Source organism: Balaenoptera acutorostrata, chromosome 11, assembly GCF_949987535.1.
Source record: "Balaenoptera acutorostrata chromosome 11, mBalAcu1.1, whole genome shotgun sequence".
In the NCBI taxonomy this organism is placed as follows: Eukaryota; Metazoa; Chordata; class Mammalia; order Artiodactyla; family Balaenopteridae; genus Balaenoptera; species Balaenoptera acutorostrata.
In genome coordinates, this window is record NC_080074.1 from 53,703,499 (window position 1) to 53,721,740 (window position 18,242).

Consider the following 18,242-nt stretch of genomic DNA (forward strand, 5'->3'; position numbering starts at 1 on the left):
GCAGAAAAAGCTTTTGACAAAATTCAACACCCATTTATGATAAAAACTCTCCAGAAAGTGGGCACAGAGGGAACCTACCTCATCATAATAAAGGCCATATACGACAAACCCACAGCAAACATCATTCTCAATGGTGAAAAACTGAAAGCATTCCCTCTAAGATCAGGAACAAGACAAGGATGTCCACTCTCGCCACTATTATTCAACATAGTTTTGGAAGTCCTGGCCATGGCAATCAGAGAAGAAAAAGAAATAAAAGGAATACAAATTGGAAAAGAAGAACTAAAACTGTCACTGTTTGCAGATGACATGATACTATAGAGAATCCTAAAGATGCCACCAGAAAACTACTCAAGCTAATCAACGAATTTGGTAAAGTTGCAGGATACAAAATTAATGCACAGAAATCTCTTGCATTCCTATACACTAACAACGAAAGATCAGAAAGGGAAATTAAGGAAACAATCCCATTCACCATTGCAACAGAAAGAATAAAATACCTAGGAATAAACCTACCTAAGGAGGTAAAAGACCTGTACTCAGAAAACTATAAGACACTGATGAAAGAAATCAAAGATGACACAAACAGATGGAGAGATATATCATGTTCTTGGATTGGAAGAATCAATACTGTGAAAATGACTATACTACCCAAAGCAATCTACAGATTCAATGCAATCCCTATCAAACTACCAATGGCATTTTTTCCGGAACTAGAACAAAAAATCTTAGAATTTGTATGGAGACACAAAAGACCCCGAATAGCCAAAGCAGTCTTGAGGGAAAAAAATGGAGCTGGAGGAATCAGACTCCCTGACTTCAGACTATACTACAAAGCTACAGTAATCAAGACAATAGGGTATTGGCACAAAAACAGAAATATAGATCAATGGAACAGGATAGAAAGCCCAGAGATAAACACATGCACCTATGGTCAGCTAATCTATGACAAAGGAGGCAAGGATATACAATGGAGAAAATACAGTCTCTTCAGTGAGTGCTGCTGGGTCAATATTAAAAAAACAAACAACCCAATCAAAAAATGGGCAGAAGACCTAAATAGACATTTCTTCAAAGAAGATATATAGATTGCGAACAAACACATGAAAGGATGCTCAACATCACTAATCATTAGAGAAATGCAAATCAAAACTACAATGAGGTATCACCTCACACCAGTCAGAATGGCCATCATCAAAAAATCTACAAACAATAGATGCTGGAGAGGGTGTGGAGAAAAGGGAACCCTCTTGCACTGTTGGTGGGAATGTAAATTGATACAGCCACTATGGAGAACAGTATGGAGGTTCCTTAAAAAACTAAAAATAGAACTACCATATGACCCAGCAATCCCACTACTGGGCATATGTGCAGAGAAATCCATAATTCAAAAAGACACATGCACCCCAATGTTCATTGCAGCACTATTTATAGCCAGGTCATGGAAGCAAGCTAAATGCCCATCGACAGATGAATGGATAAAGAAGATGTGGTACATATATACAATGGAATAGTACTCAGCCATAAAAAGGAACGAAATTGGGTCATTTGTAGAGACGTGGATGGATCTAGAGACTGTTATACAGAGTGAAGTAAGTCAGAAAGAGAAAAACAAATATTGTATATTAACACATATATGTGGAACTTAGAAAAATGGTACAGATGAACCGGTTTGCAGGGCAGAAATAGAGACACAGATGTAGAGAACAAACGTATGGACACCAAAGGGGAAAGTGTCGGGGGCGGTGGTGGTTGTGGAATAAATTGGGACATTGGGATTGACATATGTACACTAATATGTATAAAATATATAACTAATAAGAACCTGCTGTATAAAAAATAAATAAAATAAAATTCAAAAAAAAAAAAAAGAGTAGCCCCCGCTCGCCACAACTAGAGAAAGCCCGCACACAGCAACAAAGGCCCAATGCAGCCAAAAATCAAAAAAAAAAAAAAAAAAAGGACATATAGTAAATTTTTTTGGCTTTTCAGGCCATATAGTCTCTGTTGAAACTACTTAATGCTGCCATTGTCACAAAAGCAGCCAGAGACAATAGGCAAAGGAATGGGCACAGCTGTGTTCCAATAAAGCTTTATTTACAAAAACAGGTTCTAGGCTATTTGGACTGCAGGCCATAGTTTCTTGACCCCTGCTTTACAGCGTACAAGGAAAATATACTGTTATTTTCTCTGCATACTTCTTTATGCAGTTGATGGTACTGCCATTTTCCCAATCTCCAAGACAGAGGTTCAAAATTATGAATGATATTCACATCTTCTCCCACACTGAAAGTATTGCTAAGTCATGTTACCCTTTTTGTCCACCTTTTGGTCCCTACGTTTCTTTATCCAAGATGGAGAAAATCATTCTTACTAATCTCTGTTGTAAAGTGTTGCATTTTAATTGTTCTGTCTTAACTTGGTTCAACCACATCAGCCCTACTACATCAAGCCTCTTTCCTGATATGTCTAATTCTTTTCATGTCCTTTGATATATATATTATATTGCTATAGTAGAGTCTGGTTGTAACACTAACTTTTCAGTCAATTTTGATATTCATAGGGGTCAAATCATGTTACCTATACCATTAACTACCACCATAAATGTTTAATACAACTAATAATCTTCTATTGCCATGTAACAAATTACCACAAATTTAGTGGCTTCAAACAACATACACTTATTACGTCACAGTTTCTGTAGATCAGGAAATTTGGGCACAGCTTAGCTGGATCCTCTGCTCAGGGTCTCATAAGGCTTCAATCAAGGTGTTGGCTGGGGCTGCAGTCTCATCTGAGGCTTGGGGCCCTCTTCCAAGCTCATTTGGGTAGTTGTTAGTGGAATTAATTTCCTTATAGCTGTAAAACTCATGACAGCTTGCTTCTTGGCAGGAATATCTCTGAGCTCAGGAAAGGCCTAAACTCTTCTTTAAAGGACTCGCCTCATTAGATCAGGCCCACTCAGGACAATCTCTCTTTGATTAACTCAAAAGTCAACTAATTGGGGATCTTAATTACATTTGCAAAATCTCTTCACCTTTCTCATCTAACATAACATAATGACAAGAGTGATAGCCTAATAGATTCACAGGTCCTGACCATACTTTAGGGGAAGGGATCATATAGTGTATATACCATGGGATGAAAATCTTGGAAGCCATATTAAAATTCTGCCTACCACAATAACATAAGATGACTTATGAGACCATGAGTTTGCCCTTCAAAGTCTGTATTTTAAGATACTTTAATACATTAAAAATTCTTACATTAGAAATAATAACAATCTAAACAATGAAAGTATCAAACTGTTGGTACCATTTTTAAGGGTGTGATGACAACCCTATAATAAGTCTATTATAATAAGTCAGGATGAAACTACCATTTTAGATTAAAATTCTTTTATCTATTATTGGCTTAATGGATTTTAAATTGAGTTGGCAGAAGGGATAGATTTCAAATTAAATTCCATTTGAGCAAATAAAAAAGCATTTATTCATTTCAGCATTTTTCTCTTTATTTTTTCATAAGTAGAAATTTTATTTGTTCAACCCACTTCATTGTATTCTTGAAATATGCCATAATCCTTTCTTTTTTTTCAGTATCCTTATGGTTGAATTCATGTATTACCACAGCAAGTGACTCAGAATTTGAGAGTTCCTTCCCGTAGCCTAGGATATATGATACTTTGAAATGAAGCTGTTGCTGAAAATAAAGGACTATAATTAAATAAAACAGTGAATGGAATGTCAATTCCAACATAATATCAGGAAAAGCTTCTAAATGGAGTGCTTTGTTGATTTTGGAAGTGTCTTCTGAAAATAGACTGGCTGTTTTATAAAACAGCCTGAATAAAACATTAGCAAATATCCTGTTGGACATATCCTGCTTTTTTGAGCGATGTGCTAACTGACAATGAGCTAACTTCTTTTGCAGATATGAGAACTAGACTTGTTTTTTGAGTTGGAGAAACGAGGGGAATTATATTTCTAGTAGAATTTGGTAAACTTCTAATCATGGTAATGATTTAAATGATTGTAAAAAGATTAGGAAGCCTCAAATATTACTAAACAAGGATTGTTTATATTCTTCTTTATTCCATTAAGAAAGGAATGCTTAAGGTTATAGAGAATTTTTATACAGTCCTATATGTAAATTCTTTTATTGCTCCTATCTGTCAAAGCTACTCTGATAGTGACTTCAGTTAGGCAACTGATATTTTCAGTGGTCTGCCTTCAGCTCCTTTTCAACCATACATGGGTTGTACTATACATGTGAAAATAGGGTTACTAACCCAGCTTCTCAGGATGCACGTTTTGAATTGTGATTTTTTTGTGTGTGTGCCTTTTTATTTTCAAATACTATGATATATTTTCCAAATATATAGTAACATTTAAGTGAGTTATTAGTGTGTGTTAGTGGACTGTACTAACAGTCCACATTTTTGTTTGAAATCCAAAGACTTCAAGTTTAATACTAGTTTTATTCACTAATAGCTAGTGATCTTTAGTGGAACAGTAAACCTCTGAAATGTTTTGTTAAAAAAAGGTTTCTAGAGTCAAAAAATTTGAGATAAGCATTTTAAGAAATGCTTCATACTGTTTCTTTGTCCCAGAGATAAACAGATATAAAATTTCTGAGAAGTCCTGTAGTAAAGCTATCCAGTGAACTTGGCTTACCCAAGTATTTCCCATATTTCCTTTGACCACAGAACCTATTTTGACTATAATATTGCCTGGAATTAGTAATCCATAAAAAGCCCTTTGGGAAATACTGCTATAACTTAAATCACTCAAATTTCCCTTAAATCCAGATTCCCTAAGCTTTCCAAGCTAAGTGAACTTCTAGAACTATATTTTCTCTGAACCAAAAGACCAAGAAATTATATTTTCACTTAAATGTTTTATCACTAGACATTTGTCTGCATGTCTAGGGATACAAAAGTTCAGTCAAGAATGATCTGCAATCTCCACTAAAAACTACTAGAGCTCATCAATGAATCTGGTAAAGTTGCAGGATTCAAAATTAATACACAGAAATCTGTTGCATTTCTATACACTAACAATGAACTATCAGAAAGAGAAATTAAGAAAACAATCCTGGGAGGGGCAATATAGGGGTAGGGATTAAGAGGTACAAACTATTATGTACAAAATAAGCTACAAGGATATATTATACAACATGGGGAATATGGCCAATATTTTATAATAACTATAAATGGAGTAGAACCTTTAAAAATTGTGAATCAGTATACTATACACCTGTAACTTATATAATATTGTACGTCAACTATACATCAATTTAAAAAACCATGATGAATTACCACTTCATAAAAAACAAAACAAAACAATCTCATTTACAATCGCATCAAGAAGATAAAATACCTAGGAATAAACTTACCTGAGGAATAAACCTACCTAAGGGAGGTAAACCTACTTTATAGTTTTCTGAGGTAAAACCTACCTCAGAAAACTGTAAGACACTGATGAAAGTAATTGAAGATGACGCAAACAGATGGAAAGATATACTGTGTTTGTGGATTGGAAGAATTAATATCGTTAAAATGACCATATTACCCAAGGCAATCTACAGATTCAATGCAATCCCTATCAAAATACCAATGGCATTTTTCACAGAACTAGAGCAAACAATTTAAAAACTTGCATGAAAACACAAAAGACCCCAAATAGCCAAAACAATCTTGAGAAAAAACAGCTAGAGGTATCGTGCTCCCTGACTTCAGACTATACTACAAAGCTACAATAATCAGAACAATATGGTACTGGCACGAAAACAGACACATAGATCAATGGAACAGAATAGAGAGCTCAGAAATAAACCCATGCACTTATGGTCAATTAATCTACAACAAAGGATGTAAGAATATACAATGGAGAAAAGACAGCCTCTTCAATAAGTGGTGCTGGGAAAACTGGACAGCTACATATAAATGAATGAAATTAGAACATTTTCTCATACCATATACAAAAATAAACTCAAAATGGATTAGAGACCTAAATGCAAGACCATAAACTATAAAACTCCTCGAAGAAAACATAGGCAGAACACTCTTTGACATGAATTGTAGCAATGCTGTTTTGGATCTGTCTCCTAACGCAAAGGAAGCAAAAGCAAAAATGAACAAATGAGGCCTAATTAAACCTAAAAGCTTTTACACAGCAAAGGAAACCATTGACAAGACGAAAAGACAACCTACTGAATGGGAGAAAATATTTGCAAATGATATGGCTGATAAAAGATTAATATCCAAAATATATAACAACTCATACAACTCAATGCAAAAAACCCCCCAAACAACCCGATTAAAAAATGGGCAGAAGACCTGAAAAGACATTTATTCGAAGAAGACATACAGATGGCAAACAGGCACATGAAAAGATGCTCGACATCACTAGTCATCAGAGAAATGCAAATCAAAACCACATGGAGATAGCACCTCACATCTGCCAGAATGGCTATCATCAAAAAGACCACAAATACAAATGTTGGTGAGGATGTGGAAAAAAGGGAACTCTTGTACACTGTTGGTGGCAATGTAAATTGGTGCAGCCACTATGGAAGACAGTATGGAGGTTTCTCAAAAAATTAAAAATAGAACTACCATAAGATCCAGCAATTCCACTCCTGGGTATATATCTAAAGAAAATGAGAAACACTAATTCGAAAAGATACATGCACTCCAATGTTCATAGCAGCATTATTTATAATTGCCAAAATATGGATGCAACCTTAGTTTCCATTAACAGATGAATGGATAAAGAAGATGTAGTGTGTGTGTATATATATATGTGTATATGTGTGTGTATATATATATATATACACACACACACACACACACACACACACACAATGGAATAGTACTCAGCTCTAAAAAAGAATAAAATTTTGCCATTTGCAACAACATGAATGGATGTGTAGGGTGTTACGCTTAGTGAAATAAGTCAAACAGTGAAAGACAAACATTGTATGATATCACTTATATGTGGAATCTAAAAAATAAAACTAATGAATCTGACAAAAAAGAAACAGGCTCACAGATATAGAGAACAAACTAGTGCTACCAGTGGGGAGAGGGAAGGGGGAAGGGGCAAGACAGACATAGGGAATTAAGAGGGCAAACTACTACGTATAAAATAAATAAGCTATAAGGATATATTGTACAAAATGCGGAATACAGCCAATATTTTATAATAACTATAAATGGAGTATAATCTATAAAATTTTTGAATCACTATATTGTATACCTGAAACAAATATAATATTGTAAATCAAATGTACCTCAATTAAAAAAAAAGAATGGTCTGCAATGCTTCATACTTGTAAGTATAATTACAGTTTCTGCAAACTTAGTGTCACTGTTATTTTTTTTTTAACTTTTCTCATTAATTGTCTTTATTTTTTTTTCAGGGGAACACTATTTAACCTCTTGGTAATTTTAATTAGCGAGCCTCAGATTCCAAAATCTTGTCCTGTGTTTGACATCCAGTTGGTGGCTGATTCAGCTTTGGTTGAGATGTCCTTTGATGCTGAGGTGAGATGAGAATTTTGGAATAGACTAACTACAATATATAGGGGTCCTGGGTTCTTCTATGTGGACCATGACATCGTAGAGTATAGAAAGATAATTAAATCAAAGAGTAAATATGTTGTTATTAATCTCAAAATTTAGATAGCTATTCTGTCAATATTACTATTATGTCCATTTTATATGTTTTAAAGTATGCATACTAAGAAAAATAATTAGTATTCTTTATACATTAGATACTTCTGTTTATATTTGTCTCTATATAAAATATTTACATATATAATTCCACAGCAAGGGTCTAATGGGTAAAAAAGCACTGTCTTAGAGATTTTAGGATTAACGTTCTTGCCTTAGTTTACCATTTCCTTACCTATCTAAGTAGTGCAAACTTAGAGTTGCTTATTTTTCTAAAGTTTTACTAAAACATTAGAGATATCAAAGTGCCTATAATGCACTTATTCTGAGAGCATAAATCAGGCTATTATTCGTTTATTTTGAGTAGGCCAACACAGAATTTCTTTAAAGGATGGGACATGATTTCATAGTTCTTGAACATACAATCAGAGTTATGTTTTAGAAAACTCTTAAATTCACTCATTCATTCAATAAATATTTATTGAGCATCTGTTATGAGCTAAACAGTGTGCTAGGCAGTGGGGTCCAAACGAGAAGCAAAATAGACACAATCTCTGCCCTCATTAGTTTAGAGTCGAGTTGGATAGACAGATGTTAGTCAAATATAACATCAATGTGTTATAGCAGACTGTATACAGGGCATCTATGATACCAATATCAACAGTGGAGTGAGGGAATTAGGGATGAAAGAGGAGGATGGAAGCAAGACTGACAGGCAGAGGTGTTAAGAAGCTAGTGCTATAGTCCAGGTGAGGGATGTTATGGGCCAGAAGGAAGCCTTCCTTGACCCCTAAACAAAACTAGGCTTCATTTTTAGAGCTCTCCTACCTTCCTGTGGTTTTCTTTCATAGCCCTTGTCTCAGTTTGTAACTATGCAATTTATGTGATTATTAGACTGATGTCTGTTCCCCACTAGACTGTATATTCCATGAGGGCAGGAACCATGTCTCTTGTTACTCTCCATTAGTACAGCACAGTACTCCAACTAGTACAGTGTCTGATGCATGTTTGTTGAATAAATAAATGAAAAAAAGGGATAGTAGTTGTGAAGAGGAAACATTCCAGAAATTTTTAGGAAACTGAGTTGATAAGTTGATGGGAAAATAAAAAGAGTTAAGATTAGATGACTTCTAGATTCTGGCCTGGGTGACAGATAAGAATTACAACAAGAAGAGTAGGTTTAAAGGGGAAATAATGAGCTTGGTTTTGGATTAGTTTATTTGATTTGCCTTTGATATTTCCATATGAAAATATTTAGTGGGCAGTATAGATAGGTCTGAATTTCCTGTTTTTGGATCTGCTGATCTTTTGCACCTGGGCTATTAGTGAAGCCATGAGCAAATCATATAAATTCTGGTTCCAAGGTCTAAAAGAGTGGGAGATTTCAAAATAGAGCTCTTCCTTGCAAAGAATACTGTCAGGGAAAATGTGTTGGCCTGTAGCATGCCTACAGACACAGTTCTTTCTCACGCACCAAGTGGCCTATGGGCTAGAAGACAGCTTCACCAACTGTTTGGATTTCTTGAGAACAACAGCAACAGAATGTCTCTAACCCTATATTTACCCATACCACAGAAGGAGTTATCCTTCAAGTTGGACATAAGACTAAATTCCCCGGAGAATCTCCCACTTTAATTCTGGGGAGCATATTTCTACATTCTTGAAAGGAAGCAGGGTTGCTGATCTGAATGATTTTGCAAATCAAGTGTGCAATTTTTTTTGTGTTAGTATTCTGTAGGACCTTGTATCTTCTTTCCCTGACCCACTTTCTTAGCCATTATTAAATGTGCACTCATTTTATGAGAGCCACTTTTTTGAGAATGACTGAATCAAACAGAACAAGAAAATTAACCACACTAATATTTTCTGTTGATCATAAATTCTTTTATAAATACTTAAAGAGAACCAGGAGAAATGATCATTTTCTGACTCTGCCAATGATATTGCATTGATTACTATTTAAAATTCTAGTTACAGAAGCTTATCCTGGAATATACAGATGCAGCTACAGCACTTTTATATGAGATACTTCTTGACTTTCAGCAGGTACAATACGTTTTTATTTTACATACTATATTGTGTGATTATTATATATGTCATGACTATCACACGATATATATATTATATGATTAATAATATACCTTAAAGGGCTTCCCTGGTGGTGCAGTGGTTGAGAGTCCGCCTGCCAATGCAGGGGACACGGGTTCGAGCCCTGGTCTGGGAGGATCCCACATGCCGCGGAGCAACTGGGCCCGTGAGCCACAGCTACTGAGCCTGCGCGTCTGGAGCCTGTGCCCCGCAACAAGAGAGGCCGCGATAGTGAGAGGCCCGCGCACCGCGATGAAGAGTGGACCCTGCTCGCCACAACTAGAGAAAGCCCTCACACAGAAACGAAGACCCAGTACAGCCAAAAATTAATTAATTAATTAATTAAAAAAAATAATATACCTTAAAAATGTTTGTATTAGAGATAATCTCCAAAATCGGTTGATTTAAATGATAGTACTGCTTTTGCTCTTAAGTGTTCATCTAGCTTATTTCCTAAATACTGATTTTAAAGATTTGATTAATCAGGATAAAATGTATTTGAGAATGAATATCTTTTTAGGTATCTTTTTACAACTTGAACTTCATGAATATAACTTGTTTATTTCCTTGAATCTTTTAGGGAAATCTTGGATTGGGGTCATCAAAGTTTGCTATTAGCTGGATGATGTCCTTTCTACAAAGTCGTCCTCCCATAGTAAGTACCTAGAAGCAAAAACAAAACTACCACTCAAGGCTAATGAAACAGATGCTCTTGTGCTTAATTAATAAAACAAAATTTCTCTGTAAGTAGTCAAGTTTATAAAACAGAAGAAAATGTAAATTTGATGATTTTATTAACCAAAATAAAATGTTTTTATATTTGGGGCCTGAATGTTTAAGGTACTGAAATGACATCTTAAATGTGATCTTTATTTAATGAAAAGCCCTAAGATATATGCAGAAAACAGAATATTAATATACTGGCTGTATAATTAAGTGAAAAAAATGAACATTTATCTTAAACACTGAGTGTGAGTTGGCAAGTATGAATAAAACACTTTTAATACTCTGGCCACTCTGTCCTGGCAGCCGCCATCCTGGTCTGTAATATCACCATCTCTCTCCTTGACACTCTAATTGCATCTACATGGTCTGTCCTATCCTCCCACCGGACTACAGTCAGAGGAACCTATTCAAAATAAAAATCTGATTATGTCATCCCTTGCTTTAAATCTCTCGTAATAAAGAAAGATATTAACAAATAAAGACTAAACTTCTTAATATGGCCGACAAGGCTGTACATATTATGACCCTACACCCTCATGAGATGCCTCACTCTTCCATGTCGGTCTCATACCCACTGCTCACCCCCAACACCCCCAACTCCGTCACAGGATCTTTACCATTCCCTCTGTCTGCCCTCCTCAAACGCTTTCCCCTCCCTTTTCCACCTAGTTAACTCCTACTTGTCCTTCAGGCCTCAGTGCCCCTTCCTGGTGCAGGGTGGGGGGGATGATTCTCTCACCTCTGACTAGGTAAGATTCCCCCATTATGGGCACACAATCACAGCATGGCATCTTCTTCCTTTTCTTCATAGGACTTGTCACTGTTGCAGTCACATGTGTTTGTGTTATTATTTGGTTCTTTCTTGTGGTAGCCATTAGTGTCCACACATATTCTGGCTCTCTCTCCTTCCAGGCACATAGTAGGAGCGTACATTCCTCCCCACTTGAAATTAGGTGGCTCTCTGTTTTTGCTTTGGCCAATGGAATGTGAGCAGAAGTAACCTATGTCACTTCTTGCACAAAGGTTTAGGAGCCAGTGCATGCTTCCCTGCCTTCTTTTTTCCTTCTGGCATGGTGACTGGCAACACTCCATATGGTCCTGAGTGACTACAATGAGCAGAACCCCCTACTGACCCTTAAGGGACATACAGCGTGAGCAAATAATAAACCTTTGTTGTATTAAGCAAAGCACTGACGTTTTGTGAGATTTGTTACCACAGCATAACTTAGTCTATCATGATTGATACAATGTCTTTCTCCCCAAACAGACTCCAGGTGCTGTAAGGGTAGGAGCTATGTCTGTTGTGCTAGGCACATAATAGATGCTAAATAAAATATCTGCTGAATTAATTCTAATAAAGGCTTTATCCCCTAATCTCTTTTCATGTCCCCAAACTTACTTTCCCTCTATTTATTCATGTATTTGTCTATTCAATCAACATAGATTTAAATGGAAATCTTTTCAAAAGGTAGTAACCCAAACTAAATTTTCATTGCTAATGGAGGATTTGACATGTGATATTATGTTCTCTTTCCATATATGAAGATGCCTCTCTTGACCATCAGTGGTCTTCTGCTTTGAAGTATTTTTCTAGAGTGATGCTGAGCCTGTCCTAGGGAATCTAGATTCTCTTGCCAGATCTCTGTGACATATGTTTCCAAAAACTTGGCTGGAGGCAGAGGGTACACTTGTCAGTAGTACAGCCAATTACCTTATACAGAGACTGAACCCAAGAACTTGGCTCCTTTAGCAGCACAATCTCAGGCCCACTTCAGAGTGTTGTAAAGTTACAGTCATTCCCAGCCCAGAAGCTCTTATGTGCAAGATGCAAAACTCTTACTTTTTCTGTGCAGTGGTTCCAGACGAGGTCCTAAAAACTACAAGCAACAGGAAAGTTTCCTTATCAACCTCTAGGGTTGGTTCACCAAAGGAACTGAGTTGATTATGAGCCCAGACTGTGACCATAAAGCATGTCAGGATGAAAGATGGCAAAAGGACCACTAACACTGTTTAAAGCTTTGGTATTAACCCGTTTCTAAAGAGTTTGGATAGAAACAGACGATTTGAGAGAAATTTGCAAGCAAGGAACCTGTTGGGATCATTGAATACACCATCCCAGTCAGTGCTGGCTGATTCTCTTACTTGGTCAGAGCAAGATGCTAAAGAAATTAAAAATTTAATCCCCATATGGCCATTGCTTTGTTTCCCTGCTCCAGACTCTCTGACCTCAATCTGCATTTGCCCGACACAATACCTAGTCAATATGTGTAAATGGATCTGAATTGGGGAAACCTCACTTCAAATCACCTGCCATACTTAGGAATGGTCTGTAGCAACATCAATAGAAAAGGCCACATTTATTGGTACTAATTTAAGGGGCATCCAGAATGACCTGCTTATTAGAGCCTGAAAGAGCACTAGTTTTCCTTTCTGTTTTTTTTACAGGAGCCTAAATTTATACTTCCAATGCTCTCCTTCCACTTCGGAGCCAAACTCCTTTGACAGTCAGTACTAGTTCTGATCCTGCTTGTAGGGGGGCAATTGGTAAACCCAACTGGTCTATGGTCTGGTGCTCTCTGAGTACCATTTCAATAAGAAATAGCACAATGCAAGGGCATTGGCGTAAGGGTGGTGAGGACCTCGCCTAGATTTTTAGTTGAGATTCCAGCTGATGTAGGTGCTCTTACAGGTGGCATGCAGCCTACATGTAACTGCATTTTCCTTGTATAGATTACTTTTGTGGCCAGAATTGTGAAACGAGTGGTGAAGGGGCTTTCAGCTTCATTTCAGCTGCTAAGTCCTGGCCAAGCAGTTCTGTTATACCAGCAGTTTCACATCCTTAAGAGCTGCCTGCAGTACAGCAAGACTTTAGCTGAGTGTATTAGGAATGACTACAGAGAAGAATTCAGGTAAGAAAAAGTCGGAATCTTATCTGCAGTAAAATCCGCTCATTTCTGATTTTCATGCAAAACTACAACACTGCCCAATATTTAGAAGATTAAGTGACAAAGGGAAATTCTAATTTTTGTTTTTAATAATATTTTACTTGGATAAAATAGTTACCTTACTGTGGTAAGGTAGGATTTGGCGGGGGGGGGGGGGGTGGGGGCGGGCGGGCGGTGCTCTAAGAACCATTGCCACTTGAAGCACATTCCCAGGCCAGAAAAGACTAGGGAAACATCAAAGCTCTCTCTGAAGAACTGTTTATCCCTCATTGTCTTGATTTCAACCAGCACCTATCTCACAGAATCATGTTAATGATTTTAACATGCTGTGAGTAACGGAAAGTAACAAACCCTACTAAAGGAGAGGATATATTATGGGTTGTGAATTAACTGAGTCACTGGGAAAGAAAAACAATTGATAAAGGAGGAATGATGAATGCAGTTATTAGGGGTTTTTTGTTTGTTTGTTTCATTTACCCCTCTCTTACTCTCCATAACAAAATTGTAAGAAAGAACATTAGCAAGCCTTTGTTTCATTAGTCAGCTTGTTCTGCACCTCAGGGATTCCTACTTCTATTTATAGGCTGCCAAAGCCAAATGCACTTAGCCATACAGTCCTGCATTAGCACCTATCAAGGAAAAAAAACCTAGGTTGTGTCTAACTTAAGATGAAAAGGGTGCAGCAGGCATAGCTTTGCTACCAGTTTGGATGGAGATATACAAGGATGTGGAGGCATATATTATGGCCTAAAGATTTGCTTTAAAAAATGTTACAGTCCAACTTGTGGATCCTGTTTTTCCTCCATGTGGTTTTATACCATAGGTTCCACTCTGGTTCCCATAAAAGAGTTTTGTTGGGCCCACTCTGAGTTGGTGCACACAACCCAACTTTTTCCTCACTTTTTTTGAGGTAAAATTCATATAGCATGAAATTCACCATTTTAAACATTTTAAAGTGTGCAACTCAGTGGCTTTTAATACATTTCACAATGTTGTGCAACCATCACCCCTATATAATTGCTGAACATTTTCATCACTCTCAAAGAAACCTGTTACCCATGAAGCAGTCACACCCCAGGCCCTGGCAACCACTAATCTACTTTCTGTCTCTGTGGATTTGCCTATTCTAGACATTTCATACAAATATAATCATACAACATATGGCCTTTGTGTCTGGCTTCTTTCACTTAGCATGATGTTTTCAAGGTTCACCCATGTTGTAGCATGGATCACACAAACCAGTTTTTAAAAATTAGTTATGCACATTTAAAAATCAGAACAATGGCAAAAATAGTGTCACATGCCTACATGACAATAGTTGGTCAGGGCTCAAAAGCAGCTACCTTCTTAGGTAGATCATGCACTGTTTAGTTTGCCACTGTCTCCTCTCTCTGTCCTTACTCTTACCGTTCCTCCTACTATGTTATCTGTGGGCATTTAGGTTTGTGATCCTTGTTTTTACACAAGTGACTTTCAACCTGCCATGCATAGAATCAGTGGAGGGACTATTAAAAAAAACTGATACCCAGGTCTCACATGTAGAAATTCTGTTCAGTTTGTCTGGGGTTGCGCCTCGGCATTGACATTTAAAATGAACTGTCCAGGTGATTCTAGTGTGCATCCAGGGTTGACAACCAATCTTTTAAGCCATCTGAGAGGCTGGCTAAAGATTTTCTTACTTTTGTCTCTTCCCTGGCCTTTGCTATACAGTTGACCCTTGAACAATGTTGTGGTTAGGGGCGCCAACCCCCATGCAGTTGAAAATCCACATATAACTTTTGACTCCACCCAAATTTAACTACTAAGAGCCTATTGCTGACCAGAAGCCATTCCGATAACATACAGTTTATTAACACATATTTTGTATGTTATATGTATTATATACTGTATTCTTACAATAAAGTCAGCTAGAGAAAAGAAAATATTAAGAAAATCATAAGGAAAATACAGAGTACTGTATTGTATTTATTGATACAGTAAGTTTACATTGTCTTTAAAAGATGAACCGTCTGTCTACCAGTATCTACATTAATATTGTCTTATATGATTCGAAACTCTGTAGATGTTACACATATTACTAACACTAGACATCAAAAATGAAAAGATATGAAAAAGAAGTTTGTATTTATTTACAGGCATAATGATTCACGCATTGATAACAAAGAAGCAGCAATATGATTGCTTCATGGTAGCCTAGCTTATACAATAATGAATGAATCGTAATAAAATTTTTATGCCACACAGTATTACAGTCATATTCATAATATAGTACTGGAAATATTGTTACTTTTTTTAAAAAACCACTTACCTGTTATGATAGGCTGATATGCAGTTTCTCCAGTTACCAGAGAGAGACGCGTACTCTATGGTACGTAATTCTTTGAAAGCAAAGTTATAAAACAGTAATAAGAAAACTAACACATTATTAATTCTATATTAAACATCACCTTATGCCTATGTAAGGACAGGCTATCCACTTCAATATATGTCTTGCTCACGATGTTCTAGACATATATCTTTGTATACTTACTGAAAAAAATCCAAGTATAAGTGGACCCATGCAGATCAAACCCATGTTGTTCAAGGGTCAACTGTACTTCTACTGAGGCCGTGGGGACGAGCTCTCCTCTTCCCTCTTGACTTGGCCCTAGTGGCCACCCCAGCTTGACTCATTTCAACTCCCTGCTATGTACAGCCTGAGAAAACAAGAGGCAGGAGCCTCGGCTCACCCTGTGGTGAGGACAGTCCTGGCTTCCTTATTAGTGCGTTGATAACTGATACGTTATTAATGCAATTCGCTTTGCTGAAGCAAAGCGCTTCAGTGAGCTGAAAGCCACACATATCAGAGGTCTTCTAGGTCACAAATGGGGGAGGTTGGAGGGCTAAAAATGCTGCAGGTTATTAGACTCCCACACCCAACAACGCTACGCCAGTAAGTGTGTACGTACTGATGTGACCAGTGTGAAAAGTCTTGTTTTTAAAGCTCTCTATTTTGTTTCTTTTTATGATATGCAGGTACTTTATTCACATGCCAGCCTTGGAAAAAAGGCTCCCATTATGTTTCCCTATTACCCAACCTACCACTCAACTTTTTCATGAAGTTCTGAAATTGGTTGAACAGAAACAATGTGTGAAATGTTAATAAGAGTATAAAATGTTAATTGGGACTCAACTTAATATTTATGAGAAACATTTTTTGATTTAATATCCAGCTATTCCTGTGTTCTATAAACAAAGATTTTATTTGAAGGTTCCATCAATACCTCTCTAAGAGAAATGTTTAAAGTTTTTAATCTGCTACAAAAAAGAAACTGTTTAAATACACTGACATACATAAAGTGGGGTGAAAGACTAGCATTCTTCTAAAAGAAAAAGTTTCTAAAGACATAAAGGAAACAGAAACCCAGGAAGAGCAAATGTAGAAAGTGCAGGCTGATGAGTTTTGTTGTGTAATAATGGTGAGTGGCATGAAGCCACTGAAATATCCAAAGATAAATTGTTGTGGGGAGTATAAATTACAAAATGATCACATTAGAGAAATGCTGGGCAATAGGATGATACCCTCCTTCTCCACCTGTAAAAATTCTAGTGACATAAGTATTCATGGAAGAATGAGCAGAAGAATACAGGCATAGCTATAAGGAAGGTCAGTTACTCATTTATCATGGGGAAAGAAGCTTGGATTTTCTTCAACAGCACTGAATGCATTCTTCCACTCTGTTTCAGGAACCTGGGGGCTAATGTGAACAGTGTTGTACAGTTTCTATGAAAGAGAAACTGTCTATTAGCAGTTATGGCTCTTCCAGTTATTTAAAGAATGTCTTCACTATATCTTACAGTAATAAGCTAATTTAATCCAACAAAAACCTTAACTTTGGCATCCCTGTGGAGCTACTGAATTTGGGCTTCTAAGAACTTAGGAACTGGGTCCTCCATTCAACTTACAACTTAAGGGAGGATCAGAGAAAAATCCACCACCAAAGAAAGAGCTCCCAAGCCAGATCTGCCTGTGCTGTGCAGTGGAGAGAGAACTAAACTCACTCAGGACATCTTATTTCTGGTTCTGGCTAAGCCACTAATCTGCTGTTTGACCTGGAAAAAGTCAGGTCTCCTTTAGGGGCCTCCTCTGCTATGTGGAAGGGTAGGGCTAGATGTTCTCCAAGTTCTCTTCCAGCTCTAACATTCTCTGCCTGTGATGAGACACTTCTTAACACTCTGTAATGGGGTAGTGCATTCCTCTGCACTCTGGCTCAGTGGATGATTTCACATTAATTTCAACAATCCTGCTTTCTTTGGACTAAACATTTCTCTTCTGGCTGTCATCAGCATTGCTCCAGAAAGTGTCCAAGGCTTCTGCACTGTCACCCATCCAGGACTATAAGTCTTCCACTTTCTAATCTGGGGACAGAAAAGGGAGCAAAATGCTATTTATGAGTGTCCTGGGCTGTTAGATGAGGGATTATTCCCAAGGGATGGTTAATCAGAAGAAGATTCTCAAGACAAAGGCAAGCAGCACTTGAAACTGGACAAATGATGGACAGTGGGCTGACTACTGGTGAATGTGGAGCCTGCAGAATGACGAGAGGACCAACTCAGCTCTGCCTCAGCTTCTCGGCAGTGCCCTGGCTCTGAACGAGTAGCAGTGAGGCTCTGGAGAGGGCTTGGGGTCTCTTTCCCATGTGCCTTCTTGCCCATGTTGCTTCTTCTCTCCCACTGTTCCCTTCACTCTGAAAGCATACTTTATCTCATCTCTGGGAGCAAAAGCTCTATCCGCATGTAGCTCAACCTTTCCATGTAGCGCTTAG

At 37.3% G+C, this 18,242-nt stretch overlaps 2 protein-coding genes across 3 annotated transcripts in view; one reads left to right on the forward strand and one right to left on the reverse strand.

Annotated features, from left to right (window-relative positions):
* Nucleotides 1–16,579, forward strand: part of C11H12orf56 (chromosome 11 C12orf56 homolog) — an 83,488-nt gene extending 66,909 nt beyond the window's left edge. Inside the window, 5 exon segments of the mRNA XM_057557530.1 lie at nucleotides 7,426–7,549; nucleotides 9,650–9,724; nucleotides 10,347–10,421; nucleotides 13,223–13,401; nucleotides 16,453–16,579. Of these exon segments, the coding sequence (XP_057413513.1) occupies nucleotides 7,426–7,549; nucleotides 9,650–9,724; nucleotides 10,347–10,421; nucleotides 13,223–13,401; nucleotides 16,453–16,579 (580 nt within the window).
* XPOT (exportin for tRNA) overlaps nucleotides 1–18,242 on the reverse strand; it is a 148,566-nt gene that overhangs the window by 102,587 nt on the left and 27,737 nt on the right. The gene's annotated exons all lie outside the window — the stretch shown is intronic.